General features: G+C 53.7%; 1 protein-coding gene across 1 annotated transcript in view; it reads right to left on the bottom strand.

The window, feature by feature from the left end:
* Nucleotides 1-17133, bottom strand: part of LOC135555341 (SH3 and multiple ankyrin repeat domains protein 1-like) — a 148315-nt gene that overhangs the window by 16489 nt on the left and 114693 nt on the right. Inside the window, 4 exon segments of the mRNA XM_064987684.1 lie at nucleotides 6514-6594; nucleotides 6690-6825; nucleotides 6947-7071; nucleotides 7270-7352. Of these exon segments, the coding sequence (XP_064843756.1) occupies nucleotides 6514-6594; nucleotides 6690-6825; nucleotides 6947-7071; nucleotides 7270-7352 (425 nt within the window).

Below are 17133 nucleotides of genomic sequence, written 5' to 3'. Positions count from 1 at the left end.
GGTTCTACAGATGGGTTTAGAGAGTAGTGGAGCGTGAGTAGACAACAAGGTTCTACAGACGGGTTTAGAGAGTAGTGGGGCGTGAGTAGACCACAGGGTTCTACAGACGGGTTTAGAGAGTAGTGGAACGTGAGTAGACCACAGGGTTCTACAGATGGGTTTAGAGAGTAGTGGAGCGTGAGTAGACCACAGGGTTCTACAGACGGGTTTAGAGAGTAGTGGGACGTGAGTAGACAACAGGGTTCTACAGATGGGGTTTAGAGAGTAGTGGAGCGTGAGTAGACCACAGGGTTCTACAGACGGGTTTAGAGAGTAGTGGAACGTGAGTAGACCACAGGGTTCTACAGACGGGTTTAGAGAGTAGTGGAGCGTGAGTAGACCACAGGGTTCTACAGACGGGTTTAGAGAGTAGTGGAGCGTGAGTAGACCACAGGGTTCTACAGACGGGTTTAGAGAGTAGTGGAGCGTGAGTAGACCACAGGGTTAGACGGGTTTAGAGAGTAGTGGAGCGTGAGTAGACCACAGGGTTCTACAGACAGGTTTAGAGAGTAGTGGAGCGTGAGTAGACCACAGGGTTCTACAGACGGGGTTTAGAGAGTAGTGGAACGTGAGTAGACCACAGGGTTCAACAGACGGGTTTAGAGAGTAGTGGGGCGTGAGTAGACCACAGGGTTCTACAGACGGGTTTAGGGAGTAGTGGAGCGTGAGTAGACAACAGGGTTCTACAGACGGGTTTAGAGAGTAGTGGAGCGTGAGTAGACCACAGGGTTCTACAGACTGGTTTAGAGAGTAGTGGAGCGTGAGTAGACCACAGGGTTCTACAGACGGGTTTAGAGAGTAGTGGAGCGTGAGTAGACCACAGGGTTCTACAGACGGGGTTTAGAGAGTAGTGGAGCGTGAGTAGACCACAGGGTTAGACGGGTTTAGAGAGTAGTGGAGCGTGAGTAGACCACATGGTTCTACAGACTGGTTTAGAGAGTAGTGGACCATGAGTAGACCACAGGGTTAGACGGGTTTAGAGAGTAGTGGAGCGTGAGTAGACCACAGGGTTAAACGGGTTTAGAGAGTAGTGGAGCGTGAGTAGACCACAGGGTTCTACAGACGGGGTTTAGAGTGTAGTGGAGCGTGAGTAGACCACATGGTCCTACAGACTGGTTTAGAGAGTAGTGGACCATGAGTAGACCACAGGGTTAGACGGGTTTAGAGAGTAGTGGAGCGTGAGTAGACCATAGGGTTCTACAGACGGGTTTAGAGAGTAGTGGAGCGTGAGTAGACCACAGGGTTCTACAGACGGGTTTAGAGAGTAGTGGAGCGTGAGTAGACCACAGGGTTCTACAGACGGGTTTAGAGAGTAGTGGAGCGTGAGTAGACCACAGGGTTCTACAGACGGGTTTAGAGAGTAGTGGAGCGTGAGTAGACCACAGGGTTAGACGGGTTTAGAGAGTAGTGGAGCGTGAGTAGACCACAGGGTTCTACAGACAGGTTTAGAGAGTAGTGGAGCGTGAGTAGACCACAGGGTTCTACAGACGGGTTTAGAGAGTAGTGGAGCATGAGTAGACCACAGGGTTAGATGGGTTTAGAGAGTAGTGGAGCGTGAGTAGACCACAGGGTTCTACAGACGGGTTTAGAGAGTAGTGGAGCGTGAGTAGACCACAGGGTTCTACAGACGGGTTTAGAGAGTAGTGGAGCGTGAGAAGACCACAGGGTTAGACGGGTTTAGAGAGTAGTGGAGCGTGAGTAGACCACATGGTTCTACAGACTGGTTTAGAGAGTAGTGGACCATGAGTAGACCACAGGGTTAGACGGGTTTAGAGAGTAGTGGAGCGTCAGTAGACCACAGGGTTAAACGGGTTTAGAGAGTAGTGGAGCGTGAGTAGACCACAGGGTTCTACAGACGGGGTTTAGAGTAGTGGAGCGTGAGTAGACCACATGGTTCTACAGACTGGTTTAGAGAGTAGTGGACCATGAGTAGACCACAGGGTTCTAGACCACGTGAGTAGACCATAGGGTTCTACAGACGGGTTTAGAGAGTAGTGGAGCGTGAGTAGACCACAGGGTTCTACAGACGGGTTTAGAGAGTAGTGGAGCGGTTTAGAGTAGACCACAGGGTTCTACAGACAGGTTTAGAGAGTAGTGGAGCGTGAGTAGACCACAGGGTTCTACAGACGGGTTTAGAGTAGTGGAGTTGGAGACCACAGGGTTCTGAGGTTTAGACCACAGGGTTCTACGGGTTTAGAGAGTAGTGGAGCGTGAGTAGACCACAGGGTTCTACAGACAGGTTTAGAGTAGTGGAGCGTGACCACAGGGTTCTACAGACGGGTTTAGAGAGTAGTGGAGCGTGAGTAGACCACAGGGTTAGACGGGTTTAGAGAGTAGTGGAGCGTGAGTAGACCACAGGGTTCTACAGACAGGTTTAGAGAGTAGTGGAGCGTGAGTAGACCACAGGGTTCTACAGACGGGTTTAGAGAGTAGTGGAGCGTGAGTAGACCACAGGGTTAGACGGGTTTAGAGAGTAGTGGAGCGTGAGTAGACCACATGGTTCTACAGACTGTTTAGAGAGTAGTGGAGCATGAGTAGACCACAGGGTTTAGAGAGTAGTGGAGCATACAGACGGTTTAGAGAGAGAGTAGTGGAGCGTGAGTAGACCACAGGGTTCTACAGACAGGTTTAGAAAGTAGTGGAGCGTGAGTAGACCACAGGGTTCTACAGACAGGTTTAGAGTAGTGGAGCGTAGTGGAGACGGTTTAGAGTAGACCACAGGGTTCTACAGACAGGTTTAGAGAGTAGTGGAGCGTGAGTAGACCACAGGGTTCTACAGACGGGGTTTAGAGAGTAGTGGAGCGTGAGTAGACCACAGGGTTAGACGGGTTTAGAGAGTAGTGGAGCGTGAGTAGACCACAGGGTTCTACAGACAGGTTTAGAGAGTAGTGGAGCGTGAGTTGACCACAGGGTTCTACAGACAGGTTTAGAGAGTAGTGGAGCGTGAGTAGACCACAGGGTTCTACAGACAGGTTTAGAGAGTAGTGGAGCGTGAGTAGACCACAGGGTTCTACAGACAGGTTTAGAGAGTAGTGGAGCGTGAGTAGACCACAGGGTTCTACAGACAGGTTTAGAAAGTAGTGGAGCGTGAGTAGACCACAGGGTTCTACAGACAGGTTTAGAAAGTAGTGGAGCGTGAGTAGACCACAGGGTTCTACAGACAGGTTTAGAGAGTAGTGGAGCGTGAGAAGACCACAGGGTTAGACGGGTTTAGAGAGTAGTGGAGCGTGAGTAGACAACAGGGTTCTACAGATGGGTTTAGAGAGTAGTGGAGCGTGAGTAGACCACAGGGTTCTACAGACAGGTTTAGAGAGTAGTGGAGCGTGAGTAGACCACAGGGTTCTACAGACAGGTTTAGAAAGTAGTGGAGCGTGAGTAGACCACAGGGTTCTACAGACAGGTTTAGAAAGTAGTGGAGCGTGAGTAGACCACAGGGTTCTACAGACAGGTTTAGAGAGTAGTGGAGCATGAGTACACCACAGGGTTCTACAGACAGGTTTAGAGAGTAGTGGAGCATGAGTAGACCACAGGGTTCTACAGACAGGTTTAGAGAGTAGTGGAGCATGAGTAGACCACAGGGTTCTACAGACAGGTTTAGAAAGTAGTGGAGCATGAGTAGACCACAGGGTTCTACAGACAGGTTTAGAAAGTAGTGGAGCGTGAGTAGACCACAGGGTTCTACAGACAGGTTTAGAGAGTAGTGGAGCATGAGTAGACCACAGGGTTCTACAGACAGGTTTAGAGAGGGGTTCAGACAGACCCCTGTGACTGTGTGAGCTTGTGTATTGTGGGGACCACGTTTTTAGAGGTGGTGAGTGGTAGGAACGTGTTTTGTTAAAATGTCTTAAATGTTAGCTGAATGATGTTAGGGTCATTTCATTTCAGACATGCCAAATCATTCAGTTTAGAAAACAACAGTGTGTGTAATAACTGTTGAACAACTTTCCAGTAATAAGAAAGATAGCATACTGTCATTAGCCTTGGCTACTGCTTTAGAAGTGAAACGTGCTGTTAAAACTACGCTGAAAGACTCAGGTAAGTGTGTGATATCATTTCCCTGTTGATGCTGGTGCTATCGTGCAGCGTGACCTCCAGGTGAACTGGGACACTGCACCAAACATAGAGGTGAGACAGTTTAATGGGCATTGTCAGAGGTAGCTATATTCATTCATGGCATTAGAATAAGCATATGGCTCAGGCTGATATGACTCCCTCACACATCCTGCTCCTGAAACCTTTAGGGAATGTGCATATGGAATGAGGAGCAGAAGTTGATGCATAAAGAACAGTTGCAGGACAGACTTTTGTATGAAAAGACATGTTTGTTTATGAAGATTAAATGAAACAAATATATCTACTGTATGGTTCTACATTAAATATGGAGAGTATAGTTGCATTATCACCCTGGACAGGGGTCATGTATGTGTGGGATTATACAGTAGATATACTGCTATTACAGCGTTAAGGTTGGTGTAGTTGTGGGACGAGGGGTTGCAACATTAGTGTAGTGTAGGGTTGGGATGTTCCATACTATAGGGGTAGTGATCATTGGTTTACAGGTGGGGGGAGATCAGGGCAGGGCAGGGGGGTCTGTGGGGCGGCTGCTCATGCTGTGTGTCAATCAGTCAGTCAGGGGTTTGGACCACAGAGAGGGGTGATGAGGGGTTAGTCAGGGGTTTGGACCACAGAGAGGGGTGATGAGGGGTTAGTCAGGGGTTTGGACCACAGAGAGGGGTGATGAGGGGATAGTCAGGGGTTTGGACCACAGAGAGGGGTGTTGGGGGGATAGTCAGGGGTTTGGACCACAGAGAGGGGTGTTGGGGGGATAGTCAGGGGTTTGGACCACAGAGAGGGGTGTTGGGGGATAGTCAGGGGTTTGGACCACAGAGAGGGGTGTTGGGGGGATAGTCAGGGGTTTGGACCACAGAGAGGGGTGATGAGGGGATAGTCAGGGGTTTGGACCACAGAGAGGGGTGATGAGGGGTTAGTCAGGGGTTTGGACCACAGAGAGGGGTGATGAGGGGATAGTCAGGGGTTTGGACCACAGAGAGGGGTGATGAGGGGATAGTCAGGGGTTTGGACCACAGAGAAGGGTGATGGGGGATAGTCAGGGGTTTGGACCACAGAGAGGGGTGATGAGGGGATAGTCAGGGGTTTGGACCACAGAGAGGGGTGATGAGGGGATAGTCAGGGGTTTGGACCACAGAGAAGGGTGATGGGGGATAGTCAGGGGTTTGGACCACAGAGAGGGGTGATGAGGGGATAGTCAGGGGTTTGGGCCACAGAGAAGGGTGATGGGGGGATAGTCAGGGTTTGGACCACAGAGAGGAGTGATGGGGGGATAGTCAGGGGTTTGGACAACAGAGAGGGGTGTTGGGGGGATAGTCAGGGGTACAGTAAGCTAGTAGTTACCCAACCATCTGGATCTTATCCTGGCTCTGCACTAGAGGAGATAACAAGCCGTGTGTATTGAGGACAGGAGTAATGTCCCAGCAGACTGGCTTGTAAGGGAGAGTGACATGTGGGAGTCTGTTGGAATGAGCTGGAATCTGACCTAGGATCAGATAGGAAATACTCAGAGGCTCCCGCTTGCCTCTCATATTATCTGCTCCCATAAATCATCATCATGGGCGAAGTGAGCATGCTCAGTGGAGACCGCAGCAGCATCTACAGTAGTCTCCCTCAGAGTGACACCCACCCCCTGCAGTGTTACCCTGGCAACAACACACTCAGCCAGGGTAGGTGTGTTTGTGGAGACGTGGGACTGGTCTGGGGGTGCGGGGGTTATAGGGCTGGGGGGTGCAGGGGTAAAAGGGCGCGCAGTGAAAAGGATCAGGGGGTGGGTGGGGTCATTGTTTGAGGGGTTACCTGTAGTGGGGGTGCTGGAAGTGACAGTGTGGAACCTCTGAAAGAACAGTGAAATGCATTGAGACTCTCATCCATGTTGGTACCCTAACAATGCTGTCACCATTAAGGTTCTGACACCTTTCCCTGGACACTCAGACAGTACATGACAGTGTCACTTCTCTGCCTCTCTTGCTTCCCCTCCTTTTCTTCCCTCTGTCCATCACAGCCCACCTCTCTGTGACTTTGTATCCCCTTTCCTTTCCCAATGGGCACACACTGGCTGAAACAACACATCATTTCAATGACATTACGGTGAACCAACGTGGAACAGACGTCTGTGCCCAGTGGGTTCTTTCTGGGTTCTTTTGTTTTTTAGGCCTCTCTCGCTTTTTTCCCTTCATGCATCTTAAGCTCTACCCATCCCTCCTGTCTTTCACCTTCTCTTCTCATCATCTCTCTTCTCATCATCTCTTTCTATCTCCAGACCTAGATCTCCCTCTGCTATACATTCCTTTGTATTCCTTCTAGATGCTCTTTCCCTCTCCGTATGTTCCTGGTCTCCTTCCTCCTCTGTCCTTGTCTTTCCTGTCTCTACCCAGAACCCAACCCCTATCCCCCATGTCTTACCCATCTCCTCCAGTTCTGAGGTCATGGATTTAGAGCGGAGAGCGATGGCCGGAGTGCTTAGTCTTTTACTCTGCTGGGGGACTGTGGAGAAAGGAAAGCATTATCATCCTCGTCCTCATCCTCATCCTCGTCGCCATCATCGTTGCCGTAGTTCCAGACCCTGTGTTGTCTCTTACTTTTCTTTCTCTGGCCATCCTCCATGTCAGGGTTGCGTGTCACCATGACAACCTTGACCATGAGGGCGTTTCCACCTTGCCTGATCATGTTGACCACCTGCCTGTGTCCCACCTTCACCACATTCTGACCATTCACCTGAGAGGGTGGGGGGGGGGGATAGAGGGGAAGAAGAACTCCATGTAATTGGTTAGAGAGGGTGATTTTTCATAATAACAGTCATTGTGAAGAATCCAACTTCAGCCCTAGCAGCACACACCTCAATGAGGAAGTCTCCCATTCTCAGACCGGCTCTCCAGGCCACGCCTCCTTCGTCGACAGACTCCAGGTACTGCAGTGCTGGGAAGGCTGGGGTGGGAGTGAACTCCTCGATGGGGGTCTGAGCTGAAGACAGAGAACAGAGGGGTAACCAGCATTATGTCATAACCACTGTAACAACTAGACTGATGAAGCCCATGCAGCACAGTGAGACTGTCCAAGTGTGTTCATCTGTGTGTGTGTGTGTGTGTGCCTGTTTGTTAAAGGCCTGTCTGTATGTCTTAATGTCTATCTATCAACAGCTGATTGCACGTGTTTCCTTACCTTTGGCTCCTCTCAGCACAAAGCCAAAACCCTCACTATCTTTTTTCTGCAGAAGCACTGTCTTCTCCTTGATGATATAGTCACTAAGAGAGAGGACAGAGAGAGATGGGGAGAGACACTTAGCGATAACATGGGATACATTAAAAAAAGCAGTGGAAAAAGGGGACAGCAGGAAGAAGAGAAAGAGAGAGAGAGGTAGAAGAGAGAGAGGTAGGAGAGAGAGAGGTAGGAGAGAGAGAGGTAGGAGAGAGAGAGGTACGAGAGAGAGAGGTACGAGAGAGAGGTACGAGAGAGAGAGAGAGAGGGAGGTACGAGAGAGAGAGGTACGGAGAGAGAGAGGGAGAGAGAGAGAGAGGTACGAGAGAGGGAGAGAGAGAGGTGGAGAGAGGGTACAAGAGAGAGAGAGAGAGAGAGGAGAGGTGGGAGAGAGGTAGGAGAGAGAGGTATAGGAGAGGGGAGGTAGGAGAGAGAGGGTAGGAGAGGAGAGAGAGAGTAGAGAGAGAGAGGTATGAGAGAGAGGTGTACGAGAGAGAGGTACGAGAGAGGAGAGAGAGAGGAGGAGAGGTGCAAGAGAGAGAGAGAGGGGAGAGGTGAGGAGAGAGGTGGGAGGTGGGAGGAGGTGGGAGAGGGGGAGGAGAGGTAGGAGAGGGTGGGAGAGAGGTACAAGAGAGAGAGTGGTACAAGAGAGAGAGAGGTAGAGAGAGAGGGTACGAGAGAGAGAGGTAGAGAGAGGAGGTCTGAGAGAGAGAGGTACGAGAGAGGTACGAGAGAGAGGTAGGAGAGAGGGGGAGAGAGAGGTACAAGAGAGAGGGGGTGGGAGAGAGGTGGGAGAGAGGTGGGAGAGAGAGAGGTATGAGAGGTGGGAGGAGGGAGTGGGAGGAGAGGAGGGGAGGGAGGTACAAGAGAGAGAGGTAGAGAGAGGTGCAGGTAGGAGGAGGGAGAGAGTCTGAGAGAGAGGTGGGAGAGAGAGGGTGAGAGGAGAGGTACGAGAGAGAGGTCTGAGAGAGGTGAAGAGAGAGAGAGGTGGGAGAGAGAGGGTGGGAGAGAGAGGTGGGAGAGAGAGGTACGAGAGTAGAGAGAGAGAGAGGTAGGAGAGAGAGAGGTAGAGAGGAGAGGTGGGAGAGAGGTGGGAGAGAGAGGTGGGAGGAGAGAGAGAGGTGGGAGAGGAGAGAGAGGGTACAAGAGAGAGAGTGGGAGAGGAGGTGGGAGAGGGAGAGAGGGTACGGAGAGAGAGAGAGTAGGAGAGAGAGAGAGGTAGGAGAGAGAGGTGGGAGAGAGGGAGAGAGGGAGAGAGTCGAGAGAGGGTACGAGAGAGAGAGGTACGGAGAGGGTGGAGGAGTGAGAGAGAGAGGTGGGAGAGAGAGGGAGTGGGAGAGAGGGGGTGGGAGAGAGAGGTGGGAGAGGGGTCAGAGAGAGAGGTAGGAGGGAGAGAGGGTACAGAGAGAGAGGAGAGAGAGAGGTACGAGAGAGAGAGGAGTGGGAGAGAGGTGGGAGAGAGAGGTGGGAGAGAGAGGTGGGAGAGAGTAGGAGAGAGGTTAGGGTAGAGAGAGAGAGAGGTGGGAGAGAGAGGTATGAGAGAGACGAGAGAGGTAGGTGAGAGGAGGTACGAGAGAGAGGTGGGAGAGAGAGAGGTGGGAGAGAGAGAGGTGGGAGAGAGAGGTGGGAGAGTCTGTACGAGAGAGGTCTGAGAGAGAGAGGTGGGAGAGAGAGGTACAAGAGAGAGGAGAGGGAGAGAGAGAGAGTACAGTGGGAGAGAGAGGGGAGGTGAGAGAGAGAGGTGGGAGAGGAGGTAGGAGAGAGGGGAGGTAGAGAGAGAGAGAGAGGTACAAGAGAGAGGGTGGGAGAGAGAGGTGCTGGAGAGAGAGGTACGAGAGAGAGAGGTACGAGAGAGAGAGGTAGGAGAGAGAGAGGTAGGAGAGAGAGAGGTGCGAGAGAGAGGTAGAGGAGAGAGAGAGGTGGGAGAGAGAGGTAGAGAGAGAGGGGGGTAGAGAGAGAGGTGGGAGAGAGAGAGGTGGGAGAGGAGGTAGGAGAGAGAGAGGTGGGAGAGAGAGAGGTGGGAGAGAGGTAGGAGAGAGGTACGAGAGAGGTAGGAGAGAGAGGTAGGAGAGGAGGTAGAGGGGTAGGAGAGAGAGAGGTGGGAGGAGAGGGAGAGAGGTGGGAGAGAGGGTGGGAGAGAGAGGGAGAGAGGTGGGAGAGAGGTGGGAGAGAGGAGGTGGGAGAGAGAGAGGTAGAGAGAGAGGTAGGAGAGAGAGAGGGAGGAGAGAGAGAGGGTGGGAGAGAGAGAGGAGGTAGGAGAGAGAGGAGAGGGAGAGAGAGAGAGAGAGGTACAAGAGTGAGAGGTTAGAGAGAGGTGGGAGAGGGGGAGAGAGAGAGGTGGGAGAGAGAGGTGGGAGAGAGAGAGGTACAGAGGGAGGTAGAGAGACAGGTAGGAGAGACAGGTGGGAGAGAGAGAGGTAGGGAGAGAGGTGCAAGAGAGAGAGGTAGGGAGAGAGGTGGGAGAGGGGTGGGAGAGGTGGGAGAGAGGAGGTAGAGAGAGAGGTACAAGAGAGAGGAGAGAGAGGAGAGAGAGGTGGGAGAGAGGGGGAGGAGAGAGGGTGGAGAGAGAGAGGTAGAGAGAGAGAGGTGGGAGAGAGAGTACGAGAGAGAGGTGGGAGAGAGAGAGTGGGAGAGAGAGGGTACGAGAGAGAGAGGTAGAGAGAGAGTGGGAGAGAGAGAGGTAGAGAGAGAGGTAGGAGAGAGAGGGTGGGGAGAGAGGTACCAGAGAGAGAGAGGTACCAGAGTGGGAGAGAGAGAGAGGTGGAGAGAGAGAGTGGGAGAGAGAGTGGGAGGAGAGGAGGGAGGAGACAGGTGGGAGAGACAGGTGGAGAGAGAGGTGGGAGGAGAGGTACAAGAGAGAGAGAGTGGGAGAGAGAGTGGGAGAGGTGGGAGAGAGGGTAGGAGAGAGAGGAGGAGAGAGAGAGAGGAGGAGAGAGGTGGGAGAGAAGAGAGAGAGGGAGAGAGAGAGATGGGAGAGAGAGAGAGGTATGAGAGAGAGGGGAGGAGAGAGAGGTGGAGAGAGAGAGAGGTAAAAGAGAGAAAGGTGGAGAGAGAGGTGGGAGAGGAGAGAGAGGTACAGAGAGAGAGGTACGAGAGAGAGAGGTAGGAGAGAGAGGTACGGTGGGAGAGAGAGGTAGGAGAGAGAGAGGTGGGAGAGAGGTGGGAGAGAGGTAGGAGAGAGAGGTAGGAGAGAGAGGTACAAGGAGAGAGAGGTGGGAGAGAGAGGAGAGAGAGGTGGGAGAGAGAGGTAGGAGAGAGAGAGGTGGGAGAGAGAGGTGGGAGAGAGATAGAGAGGGTATGGAGAGAGGTGGTGAGAGAGGTGGGAGAGGGGAGGAGAGAGAGGTGAGAGAGAGAGGTAGGAGAGAGGTGGGAGGAGAGAGAGGTCAGAGAGAGAGAGAGGAGGTGGGAGAGAGAGGTGGGAGAGAGGAGAGAGGTAGGAGAGAGAGAGGTAGGAGAGAGAGAGGTAGGAGAGAGAGAGGTACGAGAGAGAGGGTAGGAGAGAGAGGTGGAGAGAGAGAGAGAGAGAGGGTGGGAGGGAGAGAGGGTGGGAGAGAGGGTAGGAGAGAGAGGTGGGAGGAGAGAGAGAGAGAGAGTGGGAGAGAGAGAGGTGGGAGAGAGAGAGGTGAGAGAGAGTGGGAGGAGAGAGAGAGAGGTGGAGAGAGAGGTACGACAAGAGAGAGAGGAGAGGAGGTGGTGGAGAGAGTGGTAGGGAGAGAGAGGTAGGAGAGAGGGTAGGAGAGAGAGAGGGGAGGAGAGAGAGAGAGAGAGGGAGAGAGAGAGAGGTGGGAGAGAGAGAGAGTAGGAGAGAGAGGTGAGAGAGAGGTAGGAGAGAGAGAGGTAGGAGAGAGAGGGTGGGAGAGAGAGGTGGGAGAGAGAGGAGGGGAGAGGGGTACAGAGAGAGAGGTAGGAGAGAGAGGTATGAGGTAGAGAGAGAGGTAGGAGAGAGGTAGGGAGAGAGAGAGTGGGAGAGAGAGGTATAGAGAGAGTGGGAGAGGTAGGAGAGAGGAGAGAGGTGGGAGAGAGGTAGGGGGAGGGTGGGAGAGAGAGGTGGGAGAGAGAGAGGGAGAGAGTGGGTGGGAGAGAGAGGTGGGAGAGAGAGAGGTGGGAGAGAGGTACAGAGAGGGAGAGAGAGTGGGAGAGAGGTGAGAGAGGAGAGAGAGAGGTGTACGAGAGAGAGAGAGGTGGGAGAGAGAGAGTGCGGGAGAGAGAGAGAGAGTGGTGAGGTAGGTCTGAGAGAGGTAGAGAGAGGGAGTGGAGAGAGAGAGGTACAAGAGAGAGAGAGTGGGAGAGAGGAGGAGTGGGAGAGAGGTGGGAGGAGGTCAGAGAGGAGGTGGAGAGGAGGTGGAGAGAGAGGTGAGAGAGGTAGGAGAGAGAGAGGTGTGGGAGAGAGAGGAGAGGAGAGAGGTACAGAGAGAGAGTGGTGGGAGAGAGAGGTACGGAGAGAGGTAGGAGAGAGGAGAGTAGAGAGAGAGAGGTGAGAGAGAGGAGAGGAGAGAGAGAGGTAGGAGAGAGAGAGGTGGAGAGAGAGAGGTGGGAGAGAGAGGTAGGAGAGAGAGAGAGGTGGGAGAGAGGTAGGAGAGAGAGAGAGAGTGGTGGGAGAGAGAGAGGTGGGAGAGAGAGGTACGAGAGAGAGAGGTAGAGAGAGAGAGGTGGGGAGAGAGGGAGGAGAGGGAGGTGGGAGAGAGAGGGAGTGGGAGAGAGAGTGGGGAGGGAGGTATGAGAGAGAGGTACAAGAGAGAGAGGTGGAGAGGAGTGGAGAGAGAGGGTGGTAGAGAGAGGTAGGGAGAGAGAGTAGGAGAGAGAGAGAGAGGTCTGAGAGGGAGTATGGAGAGAGAGGTAGGAGAGAGAGAGGTGGGAGAGAGAGGTGAGAGAGAGAGGTAGAGAGAGAGGTGAGAGAGGTAGAGAGAGAGGAGAGAGAGGGTAGAGAGAGAGGTAGGAGAGAGAGAGGTAGAGAGAGGAGTGGGAGAGAGAGAGTAGGAGAGAGAGGTGGGAGAGAGAGGTGGGGAGAGAGAGAGGGTAGGAGGAGAGGTGGGAGAGGGAGGTAGGAGAGAGAGAGGTAGGAGAGAGGTGGGAGAGGTGGGAGAGAGAGAGAGGGGGAGGGAGAGAGAGAGGAGGTAGGAGAGAGAGGTGCGAGAGAGGAGAGAGGTGGGAGAGGAGAGAGGAGAGTGGGAGAGAGAGGTGGGAGAGAGGAGAGGAGAGAGAGAGGTAGAGAGAGAGGTAGAGAGAGAGAGTGGGAGAGAGAGGAGAGAGAGAGAGGTACGAGAGAGAGAGAGGGAGAGAGAGAGGTGGGAGAGAGAGTGGGAGAGAGAGGTAGAGAGAGAGAGGAGTGGGAGAGAGAGAGAGAGGTAGGAGGAGAGAGAGAGAGTGGGAGAGAGAGGTGGGAGAGAGAGGTAGGAGAGAGGGTAGGAGAGAGAGGGTAGAGAGAGAGAGGAGGTAGAGAGAGAGAGGTGGGAGAGAGAGGGTAGGAGAGAGAGAGGTAGGAGAGAGAGGAGATGGGAGAGAGTGGGAGAGAGAGAGGTACAAGAGAGAGAGGTAGGGAGAGAGAGAGGTAGGAGAGAGAGAGAGGTAGGAGAGAGAGAGGTAGGGAGAGAGGTACAGAGAGAGAGAGAGAGGTAGGAGGAGAGAGAGGTAGGAGAGAGGTTGGAGGAGAGAGAGAGGGTGGGAGAGAGAGAGAGGGAGAGAGAGTGGTGGGAGAGAGAGGTGGGAGGGAGAGAGAGAGGTAGGAGAGAGAGAGAGAGGTGGAGAGAGAGGTGGGAGAGAGAGAGGAGAGAGAGAGGTAGGAGAGAGACAGGTAGGAGAGAGGGGAGTGAGAGAGAGAGGTAGAGAGAGAGAGAGGTATGGGAGAGAGAGAGAGAGAGGGTAGGAGAGAGGAGAGAGAGGTAGGAGAGAGGTAGAGAGAGAGAGAGGTACAAGAGAGAGAGGTAGGGGAGAGAGAGAGAGAGAGAGAGAGGGTAGAGAGAGAGGTGGGAGAGAGGGTACGAGAGAGAGGTGGGAGAGAGAGTACGGAGAGAGAGAGAGATAGAGAGGGAGAGAGGTGGGAGAGAGAGAGGTGGGAGAGAGAGAGAGTGGGAGAGAGAGAGGTGAGAGAGAGGTGGAGAGAGAGAGGTGGGGAGGAGAGAGAGAGAGGTAGGAGAGAGAGAGAGGTGGAGAGAGAGGGAGTGGGAGGAGAGGTGGGGAGAGAGGGTGGGAGAGAGAGGTGGGGAGAGAGAGGTAGGAGAGAGAGAGGTAAGAGAGAGAGAGAGGAGGAGAGAGAGAGTGGGAGAGAGAGAGAGAGAGAGAGAGGTAGAGAGAGAGAGAGAGGTAGAGAGAGAGGTAGGAGAGAGAGAGGTGGAGAGAGAGGTAGGAGAGAGGAGGGTACGGAGAGAGAGAGAGTGGGAGAGAGAGGTAGAGAGAGAGGTAGGAGAGAGGGAGGAGAGGGAGGGAGGTAGTGGGAGAGAGGTGGGAGAGAGAGAGGGTGGGAGAGAGAGAGGTAGAGAGAGAGAGAGGTGGAGGAGAGGAGAGAGAGGGAGTGGGAGAGGTAGGAGAGAGAGAGAGGTAGAGAGAGAGGTGGGAGAGAGAGGTGGAGAGAGAGGTAGGAGAGAGAGTGTGGGAGAGAGAGAGGTGGGAGAGAGAGAGGTACAAGAGAGAGAGGTAGGAGAGAGAGGTAGAGAGAGAGAGGTAGGGAGAGAGAGAGGTGGAGAGAGAGGTAGAGAGAGAGAGGTAGGAGAGAGAGGTAAGAGAGGTGGGAGGGAGAGAGAGGGAGAGAGAGAGAGGTAGGAGAGAGAGGTGGGAGAGAGGTAGGAGAGAGAGAGTGGGAGAGAGAGGTAGAGAGAGAGAGAGAGAGAGAGAGAGAGGTAGAGAGAGAGAGAGAGAGGTCTGGAGAGAGAGGTAGGAGAGAGAGGGAGGTAGAGAGAGAGGTAGAGAGAGAGAGAGGTAGGAGAGAGAGAGAGAGGGAGAGAGAGAGGTGGGAGAGAGAGAGAGGAGTGGGAGAGAGGGGAGTGGGAGAGAGAGGTAGGAGAGGGGAGTAGAGAGAGAGGGTAGAGAGAGAGAGGTGGGAGGAGAGTGGGAGAGAGGGTGGGAGGTGGGAGAGAGGGAGAGAGAGAGGTGGGAGAGAGAGAGGTAGAGAGAGAGAGGGTACAAGAGAGAGAGAGGTGGGGGAGAGGTAGAGAGGTCTGAGAGAGAGAGGTGGGAGAGAGAGGTACAGAGAGAGAGGGTACGAGAGAGAGGGTACGAGAGAGGTCTGAGAGTAGGAGAGAGAGGTACGAGAGAGAGAGGGTACAAGAGAGAGAGAGGTAGGAGAGAGAGAGAGAGTAGAGAGAGAGAGGTACGGAGAGAGAGGTAGGAGAGAGAGGTACGGGAGAGTGGGAGAGAGGTAGGAGAGAGAGAGAGGAGAGAGGGAGAGAGAGAGGTGGGAGAGAGAGAGGTAGGAGAGAGAGGTAGAGAGAGAGAGGTAGGAGAGAGAGGTGAGAGAGAGAGGTAGGAGAGAGAGGAGAGAGAGAGGTACGAGAGAGAGGTGGAGAGAGAGAGGAGAGAGGGAGAGAGGTAGAGAGAGAGAGGTAGGAGAGAGAGGTACGAGAGAGAGAGGGAGAGAGGTGGGAGAGAGAGGTACAAGAGAGAGAGGTACGAGAGAGAGAGTAGGAGAGAGAGAGGTGGGAGAGAGAGAGGTGGGAGAGAGAGAGGGGAGTAGAGAGAGGAGAGAGAGAGAGAGGAGAGGAGGTAGGAGAGAGGTGGAGAGAGAGAGGTACGAGAGAGAGAGGTGAGAGGAGAGGGAGGAGAGAGAGGTAGAGAGAGAGAGTGGGAGAGAGAGAGGTGGGAGAGAGAGAGGTAGGAGAGAGAGAGAGGAGAGGAGAGGGAGAGGAGAGAGAGAGAGAGAGGTAGGGGAGAGAGAGAGGTGGGAGAGAGAGGTAGGAGAGAGAGGTACAGAGAGGTAGAGAGAGAGAGAGAGGTAGAGAGAGAGAGGTGGGAGAGAGAGGTCTGGGAGAGTGGGAGAGAGGTGGGAGAGAGAGAGAGAGAGAGGTGGGAGAGAGAGAGAGGTAGGAGAGAGAGAGAGGTCTGAGAGAGAGGTGGGAGAGAGAGGTGGGAGAGAGGTAGGAGAGAGAGAGGTAGGAGAGAGAGGTAGGAGAGAGAGAGTGGGAGAGGAGGGAGAGAGAGAGAGTAGGAGAGAGAGAGAGGACGAGAGAGAGAGAGGTGGGAGAGAGAGAGGGGAGAGAGAGGGTAGAGAGAGAGGTGGGAGAGAGAGAGGTACGAGAGAGGAGGTACGAGAGAGAGGGTAGAGAGAGAGAGGAGGTAGGAGAGAGAGAGGTATGAGAGAGGTAGGGAGAGAGAGGAGAGAGAGGTAGGAGAGAGAGAGTGGGAGGAGAGAGAGAGAGGTAGGAGAGAGAGAGAGGTAGGAGAGAGAGAGAGGTAGGAGAGGTACGAGAGAGAGAGAGAGAGAGGTGGGAGAGAGAGAGGTAGGAGAGAGAGGTGGGAGAGAGAGAGGTACAAGAGAGAGAGAGTGGTAGGGAGAGAGAGGTACGAGAGAGAGAGTAGGAGAGAGAGAGAGGGTATGAGAGAGAGAGGAATAGAGAGAGAGGTAGAGAGAGGTACGAGAGAGAGGTACGAGAGAGAGGTACGGGAGAGAGGGTGAGGAGAGAGAGGTGGGAGAGAGAGAGAGAGGTAGAGAGAGAGAGTGGGAGAGAGAGAGAGGTAGAGAGAGAGAGGTAGGAGAGAGAGAGTACGAGAGAGAGAGGTAGGAGAGAGAGGTACAAGAGAGAGAGACGAGAGGGTACAAGAGAGAGAGGTACAAGAGAGAGAGAGGTAGGAGAGAGAGAGGTACGAGAGAGAGAGGTACGAGAGAGAGTAGAGAGAGAGAGGGAGAGAGAGAGGTAGAGAGAGAGGTACGAGAGGAGGTAGAGAGGTGGGAGAGAGAGAGGTACAGAGGTACAGAGAGAGAGGGAGAGAGAGAGTACGAGAGAGGTAGGAGAGAGAGAGGTACGAGAGAGAGAGAGAGAGAGGTACGAGAGAGAGAGGTAGAGAGAGGTGGAGAGAGGTACGAGAGAGAGAGAGAGAGAGGTAGGAGAGAGAGAGGGAGAGGGTGAGGTAGGAGAGGGAGAGAGAGGTAGGAGAGAGAGGTAGGAGAGAGAGGTAGGAGAGAGAGGTAGGAGAGAGAGAGGGAGAGAGAGGGTAGGAGAGAGAGAGGTGGGAGAGAGAGAGTAGGAGAGGAGAGAGAGGGAGAGGAGTGGGAGAGAGAGAGGTAGGAGAGAGAGAGAGGTAAGTGAGAGAGAGAGAGGTAGGAGAGAGAGAGAGGTAGGAGAGAGAGAGAGAGAGGTACAGAGAGAGAGAGGAAGAGAGAGAGAGTGGGAGAGAGAGTGGGAGAGAGAGGGTACGAGAGAGAGTGGGAGGAGAGGAGAGGTGAGAGAGTGGGAGAGAGAGGAGAGAGAGAGAGGTACGAGAGAGAGAGTGGGAGAGAGGGACAGGAGAGAGAGAGGTAGGAGAGAGAGAGGTACAAGAGAGAGTAGGAGAGAGAGAGGTGGGAGAGAGAGAGAGAGAGGTGGAGAGAGAGGTAGGAGAGAGAGAGGTAGGAGAGAGAGAGTGGTGGGAGAGAGAGGGGAGAGAGAGAGGTAGGAGAGAGAGAGGGAGAGAGAGAGAGAGGTAGAGAGAGAGAGAGGGACGAGAGAGAGGTGAGAGAGAGGTACGGAGAGAGAGGGTACGAGAGAGGTACGGAGAGAGGGTGGGAGAGAGAGTGGGAGAGAGAGGTACGAGAGAGAGGGTAGGAGAGAGGAGTACAAGAGAGAGAGTAGGAGAGAGAGAGGTACGAGAGAGAGAGGTACGGAGAGAGAGGTACGAGAGAGAGAGGTACGGGAGAGAGAG

The sequence above is a fragment of the Oncorhynchus masou genome, chromosome 15, assembly GCF_036934945.1.
Source record: "Oncorhynchus masou masou isolate Uvic2021 chromosome 15, UVic_Omas_1.1, whole genome shotgun sequence".
NCBI classification, from domain to species: domain Eukaryota; kingdom Metazoa; phylum Chordata; class Actinopteri; order Salmoniformes; family Salmonidae; genus Oncorhynchus; species Oncorhynchus masou.
Note: the sequence above shows the minus strand (reverse complement) of the source record. Positions and strands in the feature narration are given on the sequence as shown.